The 27,096-nt window shown below is 36.1% G+C and overlaps 1 protein-coding gene and 1 pseudogene across 1 annotated transcript in view; both read left to right on the forward strand.

Moving 5' to 3' along the window:
- Positions 1-463: 463 nt before the first annotated feature.
- On the forward strand, positions 464-2,780 carry LOC136382884 (elongation factor 2-like; annotated as a pseudogene).
- Positions 2,781-2,871: 91 nt separating this feature from the next.
- Positions 2,872-27,096, forward strand: part of CCDC178 (coiled-coil domain containing 178) — a 408,692-nt gene continuing 384,467 nt past the window's right edge. The window contains exons 1-3 of the mRNA XM_066352292.1: positions 2,872-2,929; positions 18,328-18,417; positions 25,298-25,437. Coding sequence (XP_066208389.1) covers positions 2,872-2,929; positions 18,328-18,417; positions 25,298-25,437 — 288 coding nt within the window. The remainder of the gene's footprint in view (positions 2,930-18,327; positions 18,418-25,297; positions 25,438-27,096) is intronic.

The raw sequence follows: 27,096 nt of genomic DNA on the forward strand, positions 1-27,096 counted from the left end.
TTGGTATTCTTAAAAAGGATCATAATAGTCCTTGTAGGAGAGAGTATTTTGTTGGATTTCCGTACATTTTAAACATGATTTACTATTGAGTTTTACATATCTACCATATATATATATATATATATATATATATATATATATATATATATATATATATATATTATAATATGAGAAACCTATTCTGACACTATCAGTTCTTGAATTTACAAATTTTAGTGAAATTAAATATAAACTAATTTTCATTCATATATGTAAATATTTTTCTTTCTCATTAGGTCTCAAAATACTGTACATAACCATGGCGGAAAATAAGACAATTTCCTGTTCTCCCAGAGATCAAACCAAGAAAGGTAAAATTACCCATAAGTGAGTGTCTTTGAAACTAGGTCATAGATAAATGCAATTCAAGTCACTCACAGAACGAAGCAGCTCAAGGACCAGGAATCACAAAACCCAAATTTGCATGGACCAAGAAGGTGAGGTAAGTGAAAGGAGTGAATCAGTTTAAGAAAAACCCACTGTCCGGATTGTTTAGTAAGTTTAGTATATTTGTATTTAAATAACATTAGATCGATCCAATATTTAGAATACTGGCATAAATAGTGATTATCAATTAAAATAATTTCTAACTCTTTGGCGTCATTCCTCCATTAAGCTTCCCATTGTTAATGTAAAACAACCAACCTCTACAGGGAGAGTTTAGATCATCAAGCAAACAATGAGATATCTATGTTGAAATTACAGAACTTTATCAGACCTCAGTGTTTGTTACTATGACTTGGCAGATTTAAAATTTTTATACCCAAAGCAATCATTGCTGAATGATGTACTGATCTAATTACATACCAACCATTGCAAATGTTTGTCATTAACATCACACACTATGTGAGGTCTTATTAATTTCCCCCAAATAATATTCAACATAATATTTTTCTTAACATCAAAATGAAAGTCTTTCCTTAATCTGTGTCAACATTCACGAAACTGTTGTGGTCATATCAAAATTCTTATTATACTGTGAATAAGCATATCAGATTGGCCCCTAAGTTTCCTTACTCCATTTTTGTCTGGTTTTAAAAATGTTTATAACTTCACAATTGAATTGGAGAATGTTTATTCATTTTTTATTCTCTTGAATATTTGGCTGAATTTATGTCTTAATTTTTAGGGAGATGTTAAACTATTGATACAAAATATTTCGTGATTATAGGACTATTTAGGCTATTTATTCTTATTTCACTATTGTCAAGTTACAATTTTTAATTGTACATTTTGTTAAATTTAAATGTATTGATGCAATATTGTTCATACTGTCTTACTTATATATCTCTCTATGTGCAGTTATTCCTCCTTTACATTCATAACATTGGATTTCTTTCTTCTGTTTCTATTCTTGTCTTGATCAATTTTGCCAGATGTGTTCACTTGTGCTAATTTTTCAAAATTATTTTTAATAATTTCTCTTGACATATCAGAAATTTTTTTAAAGAAAGGAGGAATATCTATCATCTCACACACAGATAAAGCAGAAATTTACTCAGCTAGAGCTTTACTAACTAAAGCAGTGTTGTGTTTAACTTTAAAAATAAGTTATATAATCCACACACCACAAAAATTTACCCATGTAAAGTGTACAATTCAATGTTTTTAGTATAAGCACAATATTGTGCAACCATCATTATTATCTAATTCTAGAACACTTTCATAACCTCTTAAAGAATAACATTGTCAGGTACTCCCCATTCTCCCTCCACTCAACCCTTGACAACCACAGATCTACCTGCTTTGTGGGAACATCGTAGGTTTGGTAGACATAGACCAGTCTCTGGTGAATACTAGCACCATCACCACTTTCAAGCATGCTCATAACAGTCAGGTGATGAAATTCAGTGTAAGCCCACCTGTCAGGGTCGCTGTGTGGGTGAAGAACCCAGATAACCTGCCCAGGTAGGAAGAGGGGCTGAATCAGCTGGCCAAGTCGAACCCAAGGTGCAATGTTATCATCAAGGTGTTGGGGGAATACATCATCGTGGGTTTCTGTGACCTGCACTTGGAGCCCTGCATCCTTGTAATGCTGGTGGCGGAGGCCAGGCAGATTCACATCGGATTTGGACAGATGGTAGAAAAACTGCAGAGCAGGAAAGGGTTGGGCCACTGTTTAATGAAGTCTCACATGGGCAGATAAACACACAGGCAGGGGAAACCACCTTTCAAACAAACAGCAAAATGGCCCCTCACAGTGATGGGCAGCCAATCCCCTCATCCCTAATCCCCAATCCCTCTGGAGTGCAAGCACTCATAGGTTTATATAGGCTATGCACACGTGCCTCTGCCATGTGCTCATGACTAATCAAGCATAGTGCTTGCAGCTGGTACACCAGCGAGCAAGCCTAACACAGCTGTTCCACAATCCCTATCAAGAAATCCAAACCGTCTTTTCATACCGTGAGACCATCAGTAAGGAATCAAATCTGCCCCCAACATGCACATGTACATGAAGGCCCAGCTGTCACTAAGTGGCCTAGCCAGGGACATCGGGTCTTTCCTGGCAGAGAAGTACAAATGGGGCATGATCTAGGCTCACAAGATCTGGTGCTTCCAGACTGCAGGAACCTGCCCCCACATCCTCACTGACAGCACCAACGACAGTGTGGTGGTGGGCCAGCGGGGGCGTTGTGCGAGGAGAACACGTGGGCGTGCGCCTAGACGTCCACGAAGTGACGCTGTACGGACGCCACCCACATCATCCCACAGCCCTGCCGGGCGCGTCCTCCACGTGAGCATGCAGACCAGCAGGCCTGGGTGGTGGAGCCCATCTACGTGTGGAGCCTAGTGTCCGGAACAAGTGGTGAGTGGCAGCTAGGGTGCGATATGCGGGACAGGAAGTGGGCCACATCTTGGAGGAGTCGCAGGCGGCTGGTACCCCCATGTTTGTAGGGCAGGTCAACCTGCCCGGCAGGGAGCCCTGTGGCTTCCGGCGGACCCAGGCCCCCGCATGGCTGCCAGGCCTTTCCCCTGGGCATGTTTGACTGAGGGCAGATTCTACCAAGAAAAAACCCTTTCAGCAACACCAGCTGCTCAGACAGGTTGCCGCAGAGACACGCAAACCCAAAGGTCTGAAAAACGGCTTTCCAGTCCTTGGACAAATTGAAGGTGCTTCCACCCTGGTTAGGACACGGGCAGCACCTGCAGCCACAAGTTCTTGCACTTGCTCACAACACCTTGTGAGACTGCCCAGCCAGCGAGGCCCTGCCTGACAGGTTGCTGGGGTCCCTTCGTGCCATCACTCAGCAGAAACACTGATGCCGTTTCATTTGATATTTATTTCAACATTTCAGAGGTCACAAAAATAACCTTATTTGGCTGGTTGGGGAGGGGGAGGCAAGGCAAGACACCATTCTGGACATTTCACATAAATGAATTCCCAAAATAGCTGACTTTGTGTGCCTGTCTTCTTTTAAAATAGAATTTTGGCAAGGTTCCTTTTTAATAATTTTTTATAATATTCCATTGCATGAATATTATACATATATGTTTATACATTCATCAATAGATGGCTATTTGGTTATTTCCACTTTAGGGCTATTAAGGACAATGTTAGGAAAATTCGAGTACAAGTTTTTATGTGGACTGTTTTCGTATCTGTTGGCTGTACACTTACTATGGGGATTGCTAGGTCATTTCATAATTTGATGTTTAACTTTCCAAGTAATTAACAAATTTTTATCAAAGCAACTTCAATAAGTTCACATTCCACATAGCAATATATGAAGACTCTAGTTTTTCTACACCCTTGACAACACTTCTTATATTCTGTTTTTGCCTTTTTAAAAACAATATTATAGGCATCTTAGTGGGTGGGAGATGGCATCTTATTGTGGTTTTGATTTACATTTTCCTAATGAATATGAAAATCTTTTTTGTTCTTTCTATTAAAATTTTGGGGTGACATTGGTTAATAAGATTACATAGGTTCCAAGTGTACATTTCTATGATAGATGATCTTCATATTGCATGGTATGCCTCCCACCCAAAATCAAATCATCCTCCATCACTATATATTTGAGCTCCTTCACCTTTTCCTGGCATCCCGCCCCCTTTGCCTCTGGTAACCACATTATCTATGTCTATAAGTATTTGTTTTTCTTGTTTGTTCATTTGTTGCTTTCAGTTTTATATTCCACATATGAATAAAATCAAATGGTTCTTAACTTTTTCTCTTTTATTTTGCTTAGCATATTATCAAGGTCCCTCCATGATGATGAGGATCTTTAAATGTGTTTACTATTTGTATACATTTGAAAAACTGTGTATTCAAATCTCTTGCCTATTTTAAAATGGAATTATTTGTCTTTTTTATTAAGTTGTAAGAATTTTTTAGACGTTCCAGAAACTAGACTTTTATCAAATATATGATATGCAAATGTTTTTGCCCATAGTTAAGAGTTTCTTAATAGTGTCTTTTGCTACAGAAAATTTTTTATTTATTTTTATTTTATTATTATTATTATTATTTTGTATTTTTCTGAAGTTGGAAATGGGGAGGCAGACAGACTCCCGCATGCACCCGACCAGGATCCACCTGGCACGCCCACCAGGGGGTGATGCTCTGCCCATCTGGGGCATTGCTCTGTTGCAACCAGGGCCATTCTAGCGCCTGAGGCACAGGCCATGGAGCCATCCTCAGCACCCGGGCCAACTTTGCTCCAATGGAGCCTTGGCTGCGGGAGGGGAAGAGAGAGACAGAAAGGAAGGAGAGGGGGAGGAGTGGAGAAGCAGAAGGAGAGAGGGAGGGGTGGAGAAGCAGATGGACGCCTCTCCTGGCCAGGAATCGAACCCGGGACTCCTGCACGCCAGGCTGACGCTCTACCACTGAGCCAACTGGCCAGGGCTGAAAATTTTTTATTTTAATAAATGTAATTTATCTAATATTTAAAATTGTTTGTGCCAAACCTATGTTGATGCAGTGGATAAAGCATCAAACTGGCATGTTGAGATCACCAGTTTGAAACCCCAGGTTTACCTGGTCAAGGCACATATGAGAAGCAACTATTACCAGTTGATACTTCCCTCTTCTCGCCCCCTACCCATTCTCTCTCTCTCTCCTCTCACTAAAATCAATCAATAAAATATTTTTAAAAACTTGTTACTTTGATGTTATATTAAACAAACAATTGCCTAATCTAAGATAACAAATATATACCTCTTTGTTTTTTTCTTGTGTATAAGTCTCTAATCCATTTTTAATTAACTTTTATATATGGTTTGAGTAAGGAGTCAAAACTTATTCTTTAACATGTATATATCCTGTTGTCCTAGCATCTGTTGAAAAAAAGACTATTCTGTTCTCATTCAATAGTCTTAGCACTCTTGTAAAAATAAACTATTTATATGGGTTTATTTCAGGAATCTAATTCTATTTAATTGATTTGCACGTCTGTCCTTATGCTGGTACCACACTGTTTTGATTATTATAGATTTGTAGTAATTTTTTAAATCAGGAAGTGTTATTCCTCCGACTTTGTTCTTTTTCAAGATTATTTTGACTGTCTGGGTCTCTTGCAGTGTCTTATAATTTTCTGAGTTCAGGTCTTTTTATCCTTGCAAAAATTTATTCCTAGGTATTTTATTCTTTTTGAGGCAGTTGTGAATGGGATTGTTTTCTTAGGTTCCATTTGGTATTTAAAAATGCAACTGATTTCTGTATATTTATTTTGTATCCTGCTACTTTAATGATTTCATTAATCAGTTCTAGTACTGTTTTGGTGTAATCTTTAGGGTTCTTTATATACAGTATTATGTCATCTGCAAATAATGAAAGTTTTACTTCTTCTTTTACAATTTGGATGCCTTTTGTTTCTTCCTATCTGATATTTGTAGCTAGTAATGTCAGTACTGTGTTGAATAAGAGTGGTGTAAGCAGACATCCCTGTCTTATTCCTGATGCTAAGGGAAATTTTTTAGGTTTTGCCCATTGAGTATGATGTTGCCTGTGAGTATGTGAGTATGTTATATGGCCTTTATTACATTGAGGAATGTATTCTCTATTCCCAGTTTGCTTTTTTTTAATATCATAAATAGGTACTGGGTTTTATCAAATGCTTTTCTTATATTGATTATGTGATTTTTCCCCCCCTTCATTTTGTTTATGTGGATTATCATGTTTATTGATTTGCAGATACTGTACCAACCTTGCATGCCCAGAATAAATCCCATGTGATCATGGTGTATGATCTTTTTAATGTATTGCTGGATTTGGTTTGCTAATATTTTGTTGAGAATTTTAGCATCTATGTTCATCAGAAACATTAGCCTATAATTTTCTTTCTTTGTAGTATTTTTATCTAGTTTTAGAATGAGGATAATATTGGCCTTGAAAATGAGCTTGGGAGCCCTTCCTCTTCTTGATTTTTTTTTGGAATAGTTTGAGAAGGATAGGTGTTAGTTCTTCCTTAAATACTTGGTAAAATTCACTTGTGAAGCCATCTCAGGACTTTTGTTTGTCAGGAGTTTTTTGATTACTGCTTTAAATTCACTAGATTTAATCTATCCATTCAGGTTCTCTGATTCTTTTTGATTCAGGTTTGGAAGATTGTATGTTTCTAGGAATTTATCCATTTTATCCAAATTATCCAATTTGTTGGTGTATAGTTTTTTGTAATATTTTCATACAATCCTTTGTGTTTCTTTGATGTAAGTTGTTACTTTCATTTCTGATTTGGGTTCTTACTTATTCAATGTAGGTATACATAACTACAAATTTCTCTCAGAGCGTTGATTTCACTAAACTATGTAAGTTTAGGTATGTTGTAATATTTTTCATTCATCTCAAAGTATTTTTTTAATTTAATTTTTTATTATTGATTTTAATTTATTGTGTTTACATAGATTCTATTGTTCTCCTGAATGTATCTGCCTTCCCCTGTATTCCTCTCAACATCTCCCTTGCCCCCCTCCCCATAGCGCCTTCCCCTTCCCTTCAGGTTTATCCCATCCTATCTTCACCTTTCCCTCTGTCTTCTTTTCCTCTGGTCCCTTTGATCTCTCCTCTGTCTCAATTCCATTCCTCAGTTTACATTGGACATTAGATTCCTCAAATGAGTGAGGTCATATGATATTTTTCTTTTCTGCCTGCCTTATTTCACTTAACATAATAGTTTCCAGGTCCATCCGTGTTGTTGCAAAAGGTAATATTTCCTTCTTTTTCATGGCCCCATAGTATTCCATTGTATATATGTACCATTGCTTTTTAATCCACTTGTCCACTGATAGACACTTGGGCTTTTTCCAGATCTTCGCTATTGTGAACAATGCTGCCATAAACATGGGGGTGCATTTCTCCTTTTGAAACAGTGCTATAGTGTTCTGGGGGTATATTCCTAAAAGTGGGATAGCTGGGTCAAAAGGTAGTTCGATTTTTAATTTTTTGAGGAATCTCCATACTGTTTTCCACAGTGGCTGCACCAGTCTGCATTCCCACCAGCAGTGCAGGAGGGTTCCCTTTTCTCCACATCCTTGCCAGCACTTATTCTGTGTTGTTTTATTGCTGAGCAACATTCTGACTGCTGTGAGGTGATATCTCATTGTGGTTTTTAATTTGCATTTCTCTAATGATTAGTGATGTGGAGTATTTTTTCATATGCCTATTGGCCATCTGTATGTCCTCTTTGGAGAAGTGTCTATTCATTTCTTTTGCCCATTTTTTGATTGGATTGCTTATTTTCCTGGTGTTGAGTTTTACAAGTTCTTTATAAATTTTAGTTATTAACCCCTTATCAGATGTATTGTCGAATAAATTCTCCCATTGTATAGTTTGTTCTTTTATTCTGTTCTTATTGTCTTCAGCTGTGCAAAAGCTTTTTAGTTTGATATAGTCCCATTTATTATCCTGTCTTTTATTTCACTTGCTCATGGAGATAAATCAGCAAATATATTGCTGCAAGTGATATCGGAGAGCTTACAGCCTATGTTTTCTTCTAAGATGCTTATGGTTTCACGACTTACATTTAAGTCTTTTATCCATTTTGAATTTATTTTTGTGAATGGTGTAAGTTGGTGGTCTAGTTTCATTTTTTTTGTAGGTAGCTGTCCAATTTTCCTAACACCATTTATTGAATAGGCTGTCTTTACTCCATTGTATGCTCTTACCTCCTTTGTCAAATATCAGTTGTCCATAGAGCTGTAGGTTTATTTCTGGGTTCTCTGTTCTATTCCATTGATCTATATGCCTGTTCTTATGCCAGAACCAGGCTGTTTTGAGTACAATGGCCTTGTAGTATAACTTGATATCGGGAAGTGTGATACCTCCCACTTTATTCTTCCTTTTCAAGATTTCTGAGGCTATTCGTGACCTTTTTTGGTACCATATAAATTTTTGGGAGATACATTTTTGGAATATGTGTTTTATATCTTTGAAGTATGTCATTGGTATTTTAATTGGTAATGCATTGAATTTATAAACTGCCTGGGTAATATAGACATTTTAATGATGTTTATTCTTCCTAACCATGAGCATGGTATATGCTTCCACTTGTTTGTATCTTCCTTGATTTCTTTTATCAATGTTTTATAATTTTTCGAGTACCAGTCTTTAGTCTCCTTGGTTAAATTTACTCCTAGCTACTTTATTCTTTTTGGTTGCAATAGTGAAGGGGATTGTTTCCTTAATTTCTCTTTCTAACAGTTCATTGTTGGAGTATAAAAATGCCTCTGATTTCTGAGTATTAATTTTATATCCTGTCACCTTGCTGTATTCATTTATCAGGTCCAGTAGTTTTTTGACTTGAGACTTTAGGATTTTCTATATATGATATCATGTCATCTACAAATATGATAGTTTTATTTCTTCTTTTCCAATTTGGATGCCTTTTATTGCTTCTTCTTGTCTGATTGCTATGGCTAGGACTTCCGGAACTATGTTGAATAAGAGTGGTGAAAGAGGGCACCCCTGCCTTGTTCCTGATCTTAAGAGAATTGCTTTTAATTTGTGCCCATTGAGTATGATGTTGGCTGTGGGTTTGTCATAGATGGCCTTTATCATGTTAAGGTATTTTCCCTGTATTCCCACTTTGCTGAGAGTTTTGATCATGAATGGGTGCTATATTTTATCAAATGCTTTTTCTGCACCTATTGAAATTATCATGTGGTTTTTCTCCTTCCTTTTGTTTATGTGATGAATCACATTGATTTGTGAATATTGTACCAGCCTTGCCTCCACAGAATAAATCCCACTTGATCATGTCATATGATTTTTTTTCATATATTGCTGGATCCGGTTTGCTAATATTTTGTTGAGGATTTTAGCATCTAAATTCATCAGGGATATAGGCCTATAATTTTCTTTCTTTGTGTTGTCTTTGCCTGGTTTTGGAATCAGAATTATACTCGCCTCATAAAAGGAGCTCAGAAGTCTTGCTTCCTCTTGAATTTTTTGAAATAGTTTGAGAAAGATAGGAGTTCTTCTTTGAATATTTGGTAGAATTCACTTGTGAAGCCTTCGGTCCAAGGGCTTTTGTTTGTTGGGAGTTTTTTGATAACTATTTCGATCTCATTTGTTGTAATCATTCTGTTTAGGTTTTCTGATTCTTCCAGATTGATTTTTAAAATATTATATGTTTCAGGATGTCCATTTCACCTAGGTTGTCTAATTTTTTGGCATACAATTCTTCATAGTATTTTCTTACAATCCTTTGTATTTCTGTTGTGTCAGTTGTTATTTGTCCACTTTCATTTCTAATTTTATTTATTTGAGTCCTCTCCCTTTTTTTTCTGGTGAGTCTGGTTAAAGGTTCATTGATCTTGTTTACCTTTTCAAAGAACCAGCTCTTGGTTTCATTGATCCTCTGTGTTGTTTCTTTAGCCTCTATGTTATTTATTTCCTCTCTGAGCTGTATTATTTCCTTCCTTCTACTATGTCTGGGCTTTACTTGCTGTTCTTTTTCTAGTTCTTTTAGATGCAGGGTTAAGTTGTTTATTTGAGCTTTTTCTATTTTTTAAGGTATGCCTGTAATGCTATGAACTTCCCTCTCAGGACAGCTTTTGCTGTGTTCCATAAATTTTGAGTTGATATATGCTCATTATCAATCCATTATAGGAATTTTTTTATTTCTTCTTTGATTTCATTGTTAACCCATTCATTACTTAATAATATGCTATTTAGTTTCCAAGTGTTTGAGTATATTTTAGTTTTCTTGTTGTGTGGTTGATTTCTAGTTTCATGCCATTGTAATCATAGAAAGTGCTTGATATGATTTCAGTCTTCTCAAATTAGTTGAGATTGCTTTTGTGCCCTAACATGAGCTCTATCCTAGAGAATGTACCATGAGACTTGAAAAGAATGTGTATTCTGTTGCTTTAGGGTGAAAGGTTCTGAAGATATCTATTAAATCGAGTTGATCTAGTGTGTCCTTTGAGTCTGCTGTTTCTTCATTAATTTTTATTTCTTGAACATCTAGCTAGTAATGTTAGTGGGGTATTGAAATCCCCTACTATTGTAGTATTGCTGTTGATCTTGCCCTTTATATCTCTCAAAGTCTGCTTTATATATTTAGGTGCTCCTATAATAGGTGCGTAGATATTTATAATGATTATATCTTCCTGTTGGATTGCTCCCTTTATCATTATGTAGTGACCTTCTTTATCTCTTACTTTATTTTAAAGTCAATTTTATCTGATATAAGTATTGCTACCTGAATTCTTTTTTCATTTCCATTTGCATGAAATATTTTTTCCATCCTTTTACCTTTAGTCTATGTAAATCTTTTCTTTTAAGGTGTATCTCTTGTAGACAGTATATGTATGGGTCCTGTTTTCTTATCCATGCAGCTACCCTGTGTCTTTTTATTTGATTATTTAATCCACTTACATTTAAGGTTATTTTTGATATGTAGTTGTTAATTGCCATTTTATTCTTTAAAGCTGTATTCCTCTTTTGCTATATTTTTTTCACCTTTGATCTGTTTACAACAGGCCCCTTAACATTTCCTGCAGCATTGGTTTGGTTGTAATGAATTCCTTGAGTTGTTTTTTGTGTGGGAAGCTTTTTATTTCTCCTTCAATTTTAAATGATAGCCTTGCTAGATAAAGTAGTCTTGGTTGTAGGTTCTTGTTCTGCATTACTTTGAATATTTCTTGCCATTCCCTTCTGGCCTCAAGTGTTTTTGTTGAGAAGTCAGATGTCGTCCTTATGGGGGCTCCTTTGTAGGTGATAGTCTTTTTTTCTCTAGCAGCTTTTAATATTTTCTCTTTATCACTTAGCTTTTGTATTTTAATTATGATGTATCTTGGTATAGATTTCTTTGGATTTCTCTTTAATGGAATCTTTGTGCTTCTTGAACTTGTATGACTTTTTCCTGCATCAGTTTAGGGAAGAATTCAGCTATGATTTGATTGCACAAAGTGTTTATCCCTTGTTCTTTCTCTTCTTCTTCAGGAACCCCTATGATGCAGATGTTATTTTTCTTCATGTTGTCACAGAGCTCTCTTAGAGTTTCCTCAGACTTTTTGAGTCTCTTTTCCTTTTGCTGCTCTGCTTCCAAGCCTTCATTTATCTTGTCCTCTTAACTCACTGATTCGATCCTCAGCTTCATCCATTCTGCTTTTAATTCTTTCCATTGTAGTCTTCATTCCTGATATTTTGTCATTACTGACTGAGTCTTTTTTATTATTTCAATGTCCTTTTCTATAATTGCTATCCCTTTATTTAGTTGTTTGTTATGACCATTTATTTTTGTTCTAAGATCTTTGAGCAGTCTAACAATCATTATTTTAAACTCTGCATCTGGTAATTTGGTTATATTTGACTCATTCAAGTCCTTTTCTGTGGATTTCTTTTGATTCATTTACATTGCATTTCTCTGCCTTTTCATTTTGTCTGTGTATAAGAAGGGTGTGGCCACTGGAGTCCAATGGGTATGGGCTCTTTGTTCCCTAGGTGTGGTCTGTCTGCAGGCCCACCTCCCCTTCTGCCGCTGCCTCAGGTGTTCCTGTATGGGCATTGCCGGTGCCGGCCTGCTGTGGCTGTCGCTGCAGTTTCTGCCTCTCCTCCACAGGAGGGGCTGTGTTTATGTGCCTGGGTCTATAAGCCTTGGCTGGCCTCAGCTGGCCTCACCCTTTTCCCTGCCCCCTTGGGTGGGGTTACATGCTTCCCCTGGGGCAACAAGCCTGGGCACTAAGAGCAGGGGGAAGGGGTGAGTATCTTTGCTCAGCCGCAGGTCTCTGCCTGATTCTTGGCTTTCACCCCAACACCTGCAGGCAAAGCTATGTTTGCACATTGGCCACAAACCCCGGCTGGCCGGAACTGTATGCCTGCACTCAGCCACTGGTCTCTCCACTTCCCAGGCTTTCACCTTTCCCCTGTGGGTGGTACTGCAGGTGGGCCTGTAGCCAGCTGGACCACTTTTGTGAGTCCCCTCCACTCCTGCAGGAAAAAAAAACTGAGCTCAGGCGGGGCCTCAGTTGTGGCTGGCTGAGCTTTTGCCCCCGCCAATGGGACAGTGCTTCCATGTCCTGCCACTGCCAGCCCTCTGACGAGCACTCAGCAGTATGGGTGGGGCACTGCAGCTCAGACCCTAGCACTCAATACTGTATTCTTGAAGGCTCCCTCTTTCTAAGCAACTCTGCTCTGTGTGCTGTGGGACAGCTTGTTTGTCTATTGTCCTGCTTCCCTTTGCTAGTATTGCTGGTTCCAGGGGAAATATTCACTTCAGATTTGGGGAGTGACTCAGCTCAAGGTTTAGGGTGGCTGTCCCTCAAAGTGTTTCTCCCTGTGCCTTCTAGATTACATTCTCTTCCTGCTACTCTGGTCCTCTCCTCTCTCCCTGTCCCCTAGAGCCCTGGGTGAGTGGTTGTGAATGAGGTTTTCTCTATGGTCCCTTTAAGAAGAATCCTGGTTCTGAGAAATCTGTCTCTTTCTCATAAACAGTACCCTGACTTGTTTCACAGCTAAATACTGTCCTTACACTTCTTCTAGGTTCTGGGGCTTTGTTCCTGGGGCCCAGGACCCTCTCCTCTCCACTAAACTCACTTCCCACCACGCAAGTCTCTCCAGGCTGCCATTTGCTCCCGGGAGCTGGGCAGCCCTCTCCGTGTTTCTGCTTTTCCTACCAGTCTCAGTGTGGCTTCTTCAGTGTTCCTTGGTTAAAGAGACTTCTTAGTTTAGTCCAAGGGTCAGGAACCTATGGCTCATGAGCCAGATGTGGCTCTTTTGATGGCTGCATCTGGCTTGCAGACAAATCTTTAATAAAAAAAATAATGTTAAAAATATAAAACATTCTCATGTATTACAATCTATTCATTTCCTACCGCTCATGTTAATGATTGTGGGTGGCTGGAGCCAATCACAGTCATCTTCCGGAACAACACCAAATTTTTATTGGATAATGCCTAACGTATACGGGTCATTGTATAGCTCTCACGGAATTATATTTTAAAATATGTGGCATTCATGGCTCTCTCAGCCAAAAATGTTCCCAACCCCTGGTTTAGTCCTTCAAAGTATTTTTTAATTTACTTTGTGATTTCTTCTTTGCCCCATTTTTTATTTAAGGTTGTGTTTAAAATTCACACATTTCAAAATCTCTCCAATTTTTTGTGGTCTTTGATTTTTATTTTTACTTCTGTGTTCTGAGGAGATTCTTTGTATGATTTTATATATTTCAAATACATTGAGACTTGTTTATGGCTTATTGTATACTCTATTATGGAGAATATTCCATGTAAATTTAAAAAAAATGTATTTTCTGCTCTTGTTGGTAGAATAGTCTTTAGTTGTTGCTTAGGTCCAGTTGATTTATGATATTCCCATTTTGCTATTTACTTGTGTAACTACTGTATAGTTCTGTCCATTATTTAAAATGGGCAGTTGAAGTCTCTTTATTGTTGAGTTGTCCATTTCTTCAGTTATGTCAGTTTGTTTTATGTTTTGAGGATTTGTTAGGTTTATGTTTATAATTGTTATTCTGAAGGATTGGCCCTTTTATCATTTTAAAGTGTTTTTTTTATCTTTCATACTAAGTTTTGTCTATTTCACCTGATATTAGTATGTCGATTCCAGCTCTCTTTTACATACTGTTTGCATGGTATATCTTTAATACCCTTTAACTTTCAAACTATTTTTGACTTTGAATTCAAAATGTGGTTTTGAATTCTGCCAGTGTCTAACTTTTGATCGGAGAGTTTTATCCATTAATATTTAGCTTAATTTGTTTAAAGTAGCATTTAAATCTGCCACTTTTTTTTTTTTGGATATCGTATGTCTTTCTTTCCTTTTTTTTCTCCATATAATAAAAATATTTTTTCTAGTGTACCATTTTAATTCCCTTGTCATTTTTCTTTTTTAAATTGATTTTAATTTATTGTGTTTACATAGATTCTAGTGTCACCCTTAAAGCTTCCCTCCTCCCTCGTATTCCCCTCAACATCTCTCTTGCACCCCTCCCCCCAGCACCCTAACTCCTTCCCTTCAGGTTTATCCCATCCTATCATCCTCTTTCCCTCTGTCCTCTTTCCCTTGTCATTTTTCTTACTTTATACTTTTGAATTACTTTCTTAGTGTTTATACTTGATAACAATCTCAGATTAATAATAATGTAATTTCAAAATTAAACATGAACTTTGCTTCTTTATAACTTAATTTCAGCTTTCCCTCTGCTATTATTGTAACATTGTCTTTGAACATTTGTGTCCATCACGGTAGGTTTAGAATTATTGATTTCTTAAGTTGAATTTTAAATCAAATAAAGAAAAATGTTACAAACATAAAATGCATTTATATATATATATTTTTTTTCTTTTTCATTTTTCTGAAGCTGGAAACAGGGAGCGACAGTCAGACAGACTCCCGCATGCGCCCGACCGGGATCCACCCGGCACGCCCACCAGGGGCGGTGCTCTGCCCCCCCCAGGGGGCGATGCTCTGCCCATCCTGGGCGTCGCCATATTGCGACCAGAGCCACTCTAGCGCCTGAGGCAGAGGCCACAGAGCCATGCCCAGCGCCCGGGCCATCTTTGCTCCAATGGAGCCTTGGCTGCGGGAGGGGAAGAGAGAGACAGAGAGGAAAGCGCGGCAGAGGGGTGGAGAAGCAAATGGGCGCTTCTCCTATGTGCCCTGGCCGGGAATCGAACCCGGGTCCTCCGCACGCTAGGCCGATGCTCTACCGCTGAGCCAACCGGCCAGGGCTGCATTTATATTAATATTATATTTCACTAATGTAATTTATAGTTACCATTCTTCCTAGTGCTCTGCTATTTATTTCTTAATGAAGATTCAAGTTACTACAGTATTTTCTTTTCAGTTGAATTGAAATGACTCCTTTTATTTTTGTTCGTAAGTCTGCTAGTGAAAACCTATCAATTTTTGTTTATCTGTAAATGTCTTATTTTTTTCTTTATTTTTAAAAGATAGTTTTGCCAGATTTAAATTTTTGACTGGCAATATTTTAAAATTCAGCATTTAAAAAATATCATTGTATTACCATCTGGCTCTATGATTTCTACTTATAAATCACCTTTGATCTTATTGATGATTCCTTGTAAGTAATTTATTTCTTGCCTCTTGATGCTTTCACTGTTCTTTTGCTCTTCACAGTTACAATGTGTCTAATTTTGTTCATTGCACTTGAAGTTTCTTGAACTTCCTGGACATATAAATTAATGCTTATCATAGTATTTGGAATATCTTAGTCATTACTTCATAAAATAGTCTTTCTACTCCTTTTTCTTTCCTATCTACTTCTCAGACTTCTATTATGCATATGATGGTATGCTGGATGTTGTCATACAAGTCTCTGAGGCTCTAGTCATTTTGCTTCGTTCTTTTATTTTTCTTTTCCTCAGCCTGGCTCATCTCAGCTGACCTAACTTCAAATTCATTGATCTTTCTCTGCCTACTCAAAGTAATTATTGAGCTCCTCTAGCGGAATTTTCATTTCATTTATTATACGTTTCAACTCCATAATATATACCTAATTCCATTTTACTTTTGTTTTTTTACTGATATTCTCTGTTGATGTCATTCTCATACATTTAAAAAATTTAATACACGATTTTTTTAGCATTTTGAACATATTTAAAAAGATGGTGTAAAGTCTTTGACTAGTAAGTCCAAAATCTGAATTTCCTCAGGAATAATTCTTACAGATTTATTTTTTAATTAATAAATTTTAATTTTATAGTAGTTTCAGGTTTACAGAAAACTAATGGATAGTAGAGTTTCCACATACAGTATACACTGTCTGCCTCCTGACAGTTTCAAGTGTTATTAACATCTTTCATTAGTGTTGTATAGTTGTTAAAGTTAATAAATTATTGTGAGCTAAAGTCTATATTTTACATTAGGACTCATGCATTATGTAGTATAGTTCTCTGAGTTCTGACAAATGTGTAAGGTTTTACTATTGCTTCTTAGTCTTCTTCCACATTAAATGTGACAAGAAGGCTGGGGGAGCTGGAGTTGGGTGGTTCCCTTCCCTCTTATCAGTTAAGCTATGTTAAAATAGTGTCTTTTGAGGGCAGGTGTAAAACAGAACACTCTGGGCATAACCTATAACCATTTTGAAATGGTTATTTTTTACACTGGGCATAATTGGAAACAGTTACTTTCCCCCTTTTTTCTGAAAGCGGGAAGGAATATTTTTCCACTGTTGACTGTGAAAACCTGGTGAGCCTCCTAGGAATGAAACCAATGAAGATGTGAATGATCCTCTAAAACTGGTTCCCAGGAATTTTTAATCCACCAGCCAGTTCACACAGCCTCCAACAACAGTTCATCAATTACAGTTTAGCTTTTTCTACCCTTTCTTGGCTTCAGCAACTTCTACTTCCAGAAAGCTATAATTCTTTGTATTTGCCTCTGTCTGGTTTTTGTTTAGTTTGCATTGTGATTTCAGTTCCCTGATGGATTTAATAAGAGTTGTTGATTTTCAGTTTAAGTTTTTTTTACAAAGTGTTTCATTTTTTTAAATGAAAACTGAATGACGTGAATTTTTTCTTGACACATTTGTTATTTAGAAATTCCCATTAAAAATTTCAAGTACTGGCCCTGGCCGGTTGGCTCAGCGGTAGAGCGTCGGCCTAGCGTGCGGAGGACCCGGGTTCGATTCCCGGCCAGGGCACATAGGAGAAGCGCCCATTTGCTTCTCCACCCCTCCGCCGCGCCTTCCTCTCTGTCTCTCTCTTCCCCTCCCGCAGCCGAGGCTCCATTGGAGCAAAGATGGCCCGGGCGCTGGGGATGGCTTTGTGGCCTCTGCCCCAGGCGCTAGAGTGGCTCTGGTCGCAACATGGCGATGCCCAGGAGGGTCGCAACATGGCGACGCCCAGGATGGGCAGAGCATCGCCCCCTGGTGGACAGAGCATCGCCCCTGGTGGGCGTGCCGGGTGGATCCCGGTCGGGCGCATGCGGGAGTCTGTCTGACTGTCTCTCCCTGTTTCCAGCTTCAGAAAAATGCAAAAAAAAAAAAAAAAAAAAAAAAAATTTCAAGTACTTTTGAATTAATTTTATGTCACTAGTTTCTAAATGTAGAGTAAATTGGTTAATGCAGCTAGTTTCTACTTGTCAGATTTTTTGTTATGTTGCTTGGAACACCTTCACTTTTCATAAACTTTTAATACCATTAAAATAATGTATTCTGAATCAGTGTGGGATTCATAATATATGTATCAAATTTGTCATATTATATTAAACAGATCTATATGTAATTTGGTTATTCTGAGTTGCATATGTCACTGTAAATAATAGTGAGTTAAAATCTCTTCATATACATTTTCTATAAATTTTTCTTTGTGTTAAAATGCATTGCTTTTTAAATAAAATATTGTATATTATACACAAATTTTCAAAATTAATTTTAGCTATAATTTAAAATAGTAAGTTTTCAGGTTAAGCATTAACTGTTTAGCATAAGTTCTAGATCCCTTCATAATATGCTCACATAATTTTCTCAAAAAAAGAATATATATGTTTTATTTTCAGTATTTATGTATTAATATTATTTGGCTATTCTTTTTAGATACAATTAAATCATTCATTTATATTATAATAGTTATTTGAGTAGCAATATCCTACTACACTGTTTTAATGACATCACTCTGATTGGTGTCTCTCTTTTTGATAATAATTGCCTGCTATTTTGAATAACTTTTTGTGAAAGTTAAGCCAATTGAATAACACAGAGAAAACACTTATATATATTCTACTTCAGGTTTTGGTTAATATTTGTATTAGTGTTGCTTTTTCACAGACTCTTTTACAACCCAGTTTTGTACATTAGTTTAATTATTTTAAAATTTTATATTAACTGCTTTCTGAAATATTTGTTTTATTTTAAAAAGATAATGCCACATCAGAAGCATTGGTTGTATTCAGTGCCCCTAAAGAAGGTGTTGAGATATTTCATGAAAGTAAAATGACAAATACTGAAGGTAAGGACTGAATGTAAATAGTATAGTAACCTATATAAATATTTATATTTACTCATTAGCTTGTGATGTCAATATTATATTGTTATTGAGAAATAAACCCTAAATATCAATTATGTATTTAACAAAGTAATGATATTTAATATTAAGGATAAAATTTTAATATGATATTTTATTTTTATTAATAATATATCGATAATTACAATTTGGTTCATAAGAATTTTTACAAATGTATGAATTTTTAAAAAATAAACATTTTCTTTATTGCTCATGCCAAGACTAGCAGGTGCTAGAAACTTTAGCATGTCCTTATGTTTTGGGAGCATGAAATACAGAATTAAAAATTATTCATTGAGAATCCCTAAAATATCTTTGAAAGTGTTTCTGATATTATATGTGGAAAGAGGTGGAAAGAGATGATGAAAGCTGTACATTTGATGTACAGGGGTTTATATTTGTTTCTTAGGTCATTTTGATGAAGAATCTTGATGTAAACTTTATTTTGACTTAATCTTGTTTGGTAAATTTCTGCCCTGGAGATTTTTAGTTTGCTAGAATAAAATTGGGATAAGTTGCCATTTCAATTCTTTATCTATTTTTGTCCAGTAGAAATATTGAATAGAATTTTAATGTGCTTGCTCAGAGTTTATTGCCCAAAGTTAGCTATAAGCCATAAGTAATTTTGGACACATTTTTAAAAATGTCAAATGAATGATTTATGAACCAAAAGATTCAAAACACTGAAACAGGCATTACTAGGATACAAATATATTTTTAAAAATGGAGTATACAATCTTCAGGCAAAATTCAATATAACTATACACTAATTATTATGAAACAATAGAAAAGAATGTGGAGTAACAGACAATACAAGGTAGTTAAAAGTTTCTGTTCATGATTCCAGTGTGTGAAGGCATGGGGTTTCTAAGAAATTCTTGGAAACTAGCAGGGTGTGCTATAATTCAACTCAGTTCTGACACTCTCTACCTGGATATAGCATCAGATCCCTCAGGTTAAGGGCTTAGTCCTACAAGACTTCCCCTCCCTCTATTCCAAATACCAGTGGAAATCCCAGGTTTCATCTGTGCTTCTCACCAATGCTATAGTTTGGAGGTTTTACCCCTTTGCTTGAGTTTGAATAATTTGGTAGAGTGGCTCACAGAACTCAAAGAAATATTTTACTGACTAGGTTAACCATTTATTATAAAAAGGATATAATTCAGGAACAGGGAGATGGGAGAGATGCATAGGGCAGGGAATGAGGAAAGGGCACACAGCTTGTATGCCTTCTCTGTGCACACTGCTCTCCCAAATCTCTATATGTTCAAAACCTGGAAGCTCTCTGAACCCTGTCTTTTTGAGTTTTTATAGAAGCTTCATTACATAGGCATGATTTATTAAATCATTGGCCATTGGTTATGGATTCAACCTCCAGCCCTTCTCCCCTCCTCAGTTTGGGGATGTGACTTATAACGTCTGATTTTCCCATCACATGATGGGTTCTCCTGGCAGTCAGCCTCTACCCTTAGTGGGGCCCTAAAGTCATTTCAATAACACAATGAAGGACACCTTTATGTCTCTCACTTAGCAAATTCCATGAGTTTTAGGAGCTTTGTGTCAAAAACAGGACAAAGGCCAAATATACAGTGTGTCCGTAAAGTCAGGGTGCATTTTTGACCGGACACAGGAAAGCAACAAAAGACGATAGAAATGTGAAATCTGCACCAAATAAAAGGAAAACTCTCCCAGTTTCATACCTATTCAGTGCAGTTCGATGTGGGCTCATGCACAGATTTTTTAGGGCTCCTTAGGTAGCTATCCCGTATAGCCTCTACAGACTCATCACTGACTGATGGCCTACCAGAATGGGGTTTCTCCACCAAACTGCCGGTTTCCTTCAACTGCTTATCCCACAGAGTAATGTTATTCCTATGCGGTGGCACTTCATTATAAATGTGCTGATATTCTCGTTGCACTTTGGTCATGGATTTGAATTTAGCGAACCACAGAACACACTGAACTTACCTCTGTACTGTCCACATCTTGACTGGCATGGTCGTGGGCTGCTCCGCTGTATACATGGTGTTACATCATCATCTGTGCATGCGCACATGCTGCCACATCATCCTACAGAAACTGGGAGGGTTTTCCTTTTATTTGGTGCAGATTTCACATTTCTGTTGTCTTTTGTTGCTTTTCTGTGACTGGTCAAAAGTGCACCATGACTTTATGGACACACTGTATATTATTCTAAATCACAGTGTCCAAGTAGTACATGACAAATGAATAGTATGGGCAAGAAGTACCTTTAGTGTTTTGAGTAACATCAATATTTATGATCTCTAAGGATTAGGAGAACTGTTAATGGATAAGGACAGATTTGAATTTAATCTTGTAAGATGCATTTGTATATGAAAAGTATTTCATATATGCATTTGTATATGAAAAGGGTATTTAGCAAGGACAACAAAATGAGTCAAATAACTGATGAAGTTGTACAAAATATGGAAAAAATAGATTACTTTGACTACTGCATCAGGAAGATTTAGAAATGTAAAGATGATAGGTTAAAAGAAAGCTAAAAATGATTGAGGTACAGTCAAAATGATTGAGGTACAGTCAAGAAGCATTTTTAATTTCAGATTCAAGAGTGTGAATTTTGTTTCTCAGTCTCTGGTCCTATATATATTTTAAGTAGGGATGTTACATAAACAAATTTTTTGCTTGGAATTATGAGTCTGCTATGCAAAATTATTTGGCTGCAGGAGGAATTATGGAGATTGATTACCTTATCATTATATTCCAGGCTTAAGGTAAAAAAGGATTTGATTTATGAAGGATCAATGGTTATGAAAGACAGGAAGAATAAGATTTGATAATATATTAGTATAGGATCTTGAATGAAAAGAGGATTCAACAATGATGAAACTGTTACACACTTTGATAATGGGAACAGAGAAGAAAGGAAAGAAAGGGTCTGGATGTAATGAGGATGAGTTTAGTTTTAGAAATATTGGCTTTGTCTTTTCAAGACTATCTTTGGTTTCTTGGCCTTAAAAAAGTCCAAATGTTTAATACCAAGTAGATTGGAGGCAAGACTGTAATAAAAATTTTTATCTTGATTTATCTTTAATCTCTTATTATTTCTTTAGTTGCTAAATAGTTCCTGATTATCTGTTCTGTGCCATGCACTATTGTCACTGCTCAGAATCCCATCCTGGAGCTCTCTCTGTGTCTCCCTCATCTTTTCAAGCTCTGAGTCTGATGATAAGAATGTGTTTCTTTTTCTCTGTAGCTTTTCTGGCTTTGACATGTTAGTTTACTGGTGCATGAATTTCTTTATCCTTGTTTGTGATACATCAACTTCTCAATGAGTACCTCCCAATTTTAACTTTCATTCTCCCAGACTCCAAAGAATCCCACAGGTTCACCTCCCTTTTCTACATTTAGCGCTAGGGCCAGGTCCTAGGAAGGATATGTTTTGGAAGAGTTGTACATTTTGACAAGGATTTCAGGGTAAAGTTAAATCTAAAGATGTTTAGTTGGCAGTTAAGCACTTCCAGGAGATGACTAAGAGAAAAAATTAGTTCTTACCAAGAGTCATGTTAATGTGTAGAAATAGGCCATGAAAAAGTGAGAGAAAGCTAGTAATGAAGAGCATTTCAGGGAAGCATTTTCTGTTCTGTTCTGTAGAATCATGAGTTAAAAGAGATGGAGAATGATAGGAGGTTATTAAATTCTGTTACTAGGGTATGGTTAGTGATCTTTTTATGAAATACATTTATTGAGATGAAATTTAAATACAGTATGGGTCTCTCATTTTAAATGTACAATCAATGACTTTTGACAAATCTACACTATAGAATCTTCTATCTTTCCAGAAAGTTCATTTATGCCATTTATATTCAATATCACTCCACACATTTCCTGTATTCACTGATATGATTTTAGTTTTAACCATACTGAAATTTCAGCTACATGTTAGATTATTATGGCTGGGTGAATAAATTACGTAATAATTAAATTCACTGAGCAAGGAGAGTTGACCGTTCATGAACATAGTATTTTTACTTTATTTGCCAACATAATCAGCCAGTCCATATTTTCTCTCAAATTGAAGTTTCATGTTGCAGTCTTAACTAACGTCTACTGTGGCCTAGATCCAGGAGGATCTTCCCTCTTATACATTGATTCTGAGCCAGGAAGTGGAAGTTGGGCAGATGTTGAGAGAGGATGAGAGTCCTGTTTGAGCTTGCTTCTTTTTTTTTTTTTTTTTTTTTTTTAATTTTTTTTTTTTAAATTTTATTTATTCATTTTTAGAGAGGAGAGAGACAGAGGAGAGAGAGACAGAGAAAGAGAAGGGGGGAGGAGCTGGAAGCATCAACTCCCATATGTGCCCTGACCAGGCAAGCCCAGGGTTTCGAACCGGCGACCTCAGCATTTCCAGGTCGACGCTTTATTCACTGCGCCACCACAGGTCAGGCCGAGCTTACTTCTTAAACAGCTTGACTGTGCACCTACTTTCCCAGAAGCAGCGCTATCAATTAATGTGTGACTAAAACCATTAATTCTCAGTGTACCATGGAATTTTAGGTGAAAACATTTTTATATAACCACTGACAACCCATGAATTTTTTAAATAGAAATCTGAGGTTAGAGACTGAGTAATTTTAGCTTAGGAAGTACAGTTATCAGTCAAGTAAAAAAATGAATGAACAGGAACACCTAGTTCAGTGATCTAGGTGTCTCTTTAAGGTGGATAAATTTTTTTTTTAAAAAAAGCAAAATTTTAACTTATACCATGCATGCATTAGAATAAAGACAGTAATAACTCCAGAATTCTGGTTCTGTCTTATGCTGTGATTGACACCACAGACTTTTAGTGCAAACTTTAACTTCATAGTATTTTATTTTCCCCACTTTACCATGTTCACAATGTTAATCCCGAGCCATAGGGATGCTACAGAAATTAATTAGTATTCACACAATAAGTTGAGAGTAGCACATGTAGAAAAATGTTAAATGAGTCAGTACTATCCTTGTTTTCCCCATGTTTAATGAAGCAAAGCAAATGTTTTGAGTATAAAGATAACTGCCTAGTTGTTAAATATATATTAGAAACCTTATTTCTACAGGGAACGGCAACATGCCCTTATCAGGATACTCAAATAGGAGATCAATATGTAATTTTCAGCAGCATGTACTTTGGTCCTTTGACTATTAAAGAGATGAAAATAGATATTTATCTAGTTGTGTATAAACTAAAGAGGAAATATGGAATATAACGCATGCCAAAGAATCATAGCAAGTATATGTGTCCAGTATGGTCAAAGCAAATAAAAATTCTTCAGAATATCAGCTTTGATATCTTGAAGGAACATTCAAAATTTAACAAATGGTATGTGAAACATTTGAGATGCCTTGGAATATGTTTTTAGGACTGCTTCTCTTTGCTACATTTTTTAAATATAAAAAACAACCTTGTAGTATAGCTTACACTCTGTGGCCAAGGACATATAGTTCAAGTGACAGTGACGGCTCTCTCACCTACCAGTTCTGTGGAATTGGACATGTTATATAACTTCTCTAAGCCTTGGTTTCCTACTTATGAAATCAAGATAATAATCCCATTTCATAAGATTGTTGTGAGGGTTAAATAATTCATGGCATCAAAATTACTTAGCATAGTTCCATGTTTGGCATTTATTACTATACACATGCACCACACACACACACACACACACACACACACACACACCCTATATACGTATGTATATATAGACAAACACAGTTATATTTATATATATATATATATGAGATAAAGTAAAAACATTTATGAATGAATCAGATATGCCATTTTCAGAGGTTGTCTTTTTAGAGAAGATTATGTGACTTCATTTAAAAGACTGCAGTTTAAATGAAGATATCTAAAATATATTTAGCATCTCTGTGGGTTGGCTTTGAAACAAAAGGCACAGTCAGTAGGCAATAGCTTTACCTGTGTGTTTCTCAAGGTCAGCTGAAATGAGATCAGCACACTGTTCTTATTGAGGCACCAAGCCTATTTTGTGTCTTGCATTTAAGATCAGTGACTGCACCTATAATGCAGCCCAGTAGAGTCCTCAGAGGTAAAGGACTGCAAGTAAGCACTTTGGTGGAGTTTCATGGACAACTTTGCTGTTCTTCTGCAACCTTCAGTTCATTCGGGACATGCCAGGATTAGAATCATTGAGGCACATCTGACTGAGTGGATTTTATGATGAGTACAACTTGAATGCTGTAGTGAGAAAATCAATCATTCTTCGTAAGAGACTCCAATTTTCAGAAATGGAAGGTGGAAAATGAGGTTATTATGAGGATGTAGGGGACCTGCTTTTATTTTTTTCAGCAAAAGAAACTTATGCTAGATTTAAGGAAGAATTCCTTCAATGCATGAGTGGTTGAATCTTATTTACATTGGAAGATGAGGAATCTCTTTGAAAGGAGAATTTAAAATATTTTTTAAAGTCATTGTCATTTTTTAAATGATTCAAGATCTATTTAGAAACAAATGGATTAATGTGTTTTCTGCCTTTTTCCTTTACTTTTTTTCTTCTAATGGTTAGTGCATAATGCTATGGAACACTTAACGTTTTGACTTTGAAGTTTTTTCCTGCTTCTAAGGTCGCTAATTTGTTACATTTTAGTCACTACTAATTATTTTAGTTTTTAAAGTTTTAGAAGTTTTATTCTGTGATTGTGACATATTTATCACCTTGCTTGTTAAAAAAACTTTAAGAGTAATAGTTTTAATAAAGTTGAATATTTCTGCATATTCAGAACATCAAGGTTACTACACAGTATATAACTAATAACTAACTTCTTCTGTCTGCTTTATCTTTAGAGGTGACCAAAAGCATTTACTTTGGCTACCCATGTCGACGTCACAGCTGTTCTTTAGTAAATATTCCAGCACCATGTGTCAACAAAATGATTTCACACATTGAAGGTGTGGAGTCAAAAATACAGGAGCATTTGAAGCAGGTAAGTGACACTTAAAATGCTAACGTTTTTATAAGCACTATATAGCCTATAGGGTATGTTACTTATACAACTCAAGAAGTTTTTTTTTTTTCATGATAGTTGAAATAGTTTATAGAATCTTTGTTTAGTTGTATAATTTTCTAATATAGACGTCATTTTGATAGTCTCACTCCAGAAGGGTGAAACGACCTCATTAAATAGACTTTCTCCCTACCTGTTTCTTCTTTATCCAAGGGCAATCATGCTAGGTAGTAATTTCCCTAAGCCAACTTGTCTAGTAAATTAAGTAGTATTTACATTCTTTTGGGGACAGTAAACTGATTAGATGATTAGATAAGGAAATTGGTGTATAAAAGGACAGTGTGCCCTTTTTAATGAGTTATTTTGTTCTAAAGAACTATGTACTTAATAGTCTGTTGAAAGAGAATATAATTATTCTTTCTTTATCTTTTTAACCTGTTAGTTTGCCTTTATTATTCTGAAAGAAGTTTATTCTTGAAATCACTGTAACTTTCAATGATTTTCAAAGGATGATTTAGAGGTGATAAAAACCTCTCATACTTCTTTTTTAAGATGGTATTTCTGAGCATCTAATGCACAATGTGAGTGTCTGAATGAGAGAGTAAGTTTACCAGACACCTATGTCACTTCTCTTCTTTCACCACTGTTACTGGATAGCTCTAAAAGGTTTTGGGGGGCCACTTGTGATGCTTGCGCTAGGGTTTTGTTTCCCTCGAGAAAAGCATTATAGTGCATTTGTTAAAATCACAGGCTTCATAGCCACACATTCTGCGACCTTAGATGGGAATGGAGATACTGTGTTCAAGTGCCAGTATATGGCATCCATTCAATATATATTAGCGATTGTTGTAATACTTCTTATATCATCCTATATCAGTATTGTATTATTTCTGTTACTTCTTTGTTAATGCTGTCTTCTGTTGCCTACCTGAGAGCCTAATATATAGTAGGTACTCAATAAATATCTGTTGAATGAAAAAAATAAATGAGGATCTGAAGCAGAGAGCCTTTCTTTTCTGGAAACAGCAGAGGCACCTATCCACCTAATATAATAAGAGCTACCATTTACCAAACATCTGCTGTTTTTAGGCACTCAATTAATATATATTTTTGTGTTTGTCCTTTACAGTAATCCTCCTTTCCTGGCGATAATTCTAAGACTTAGAAAAATCAAGCAATTTATATGTCGTCGCACATGTAGTAAGCAGTAGAGTTGGAATTTGAACTGAGTTCCATCTGACTTCAAAACCCATTTCAGCCTGTTTTATGACCCTAAAGGGCATAAGAAAGCTTTATTTTCATTAGCGTAGAGGCTTAGTTGGCATTTTGACAACATGAAACACACAAAATAATATCGGATAAACATATATCTAGACAAAAATTATAATAATGAGAACCATGTGTTTTTAAGTAAATAAATATGATATACTGGTACATATAAAGTCTATCAAATTTATTGTGAAATAAATATTTTAATCTTTTTTAAATTTCAAGACCTACTGTATACTTCCTATTTTCTAAATTAAAAAAATATTTTCTTTTATTACTGACTGCATATTGGGTAGTTAGATTTGCTAGTGTTGAACTAATAAATAGATAATATTTACTTAAGTTTCTTATGCTGTATTTTTGGTTTAG

The sequence above is a fragment of the Saccopteryx leptura genome, chromosome 11 (genome assembly GCF_036850995.1).
Source record: "Saccopteryx leptura isolate mSacLep1 chromosome 11, mSacLep1_pri_phased_curated, whole genome shotgun sequence".
Taxonomy (NCBI): domain Eukaryota; kingdom Metazoa; phylum Chordata; class Mammalia; order Chiroptera; family Emballonuridae; genus Saccopteryx; species Saccopteryx leptura.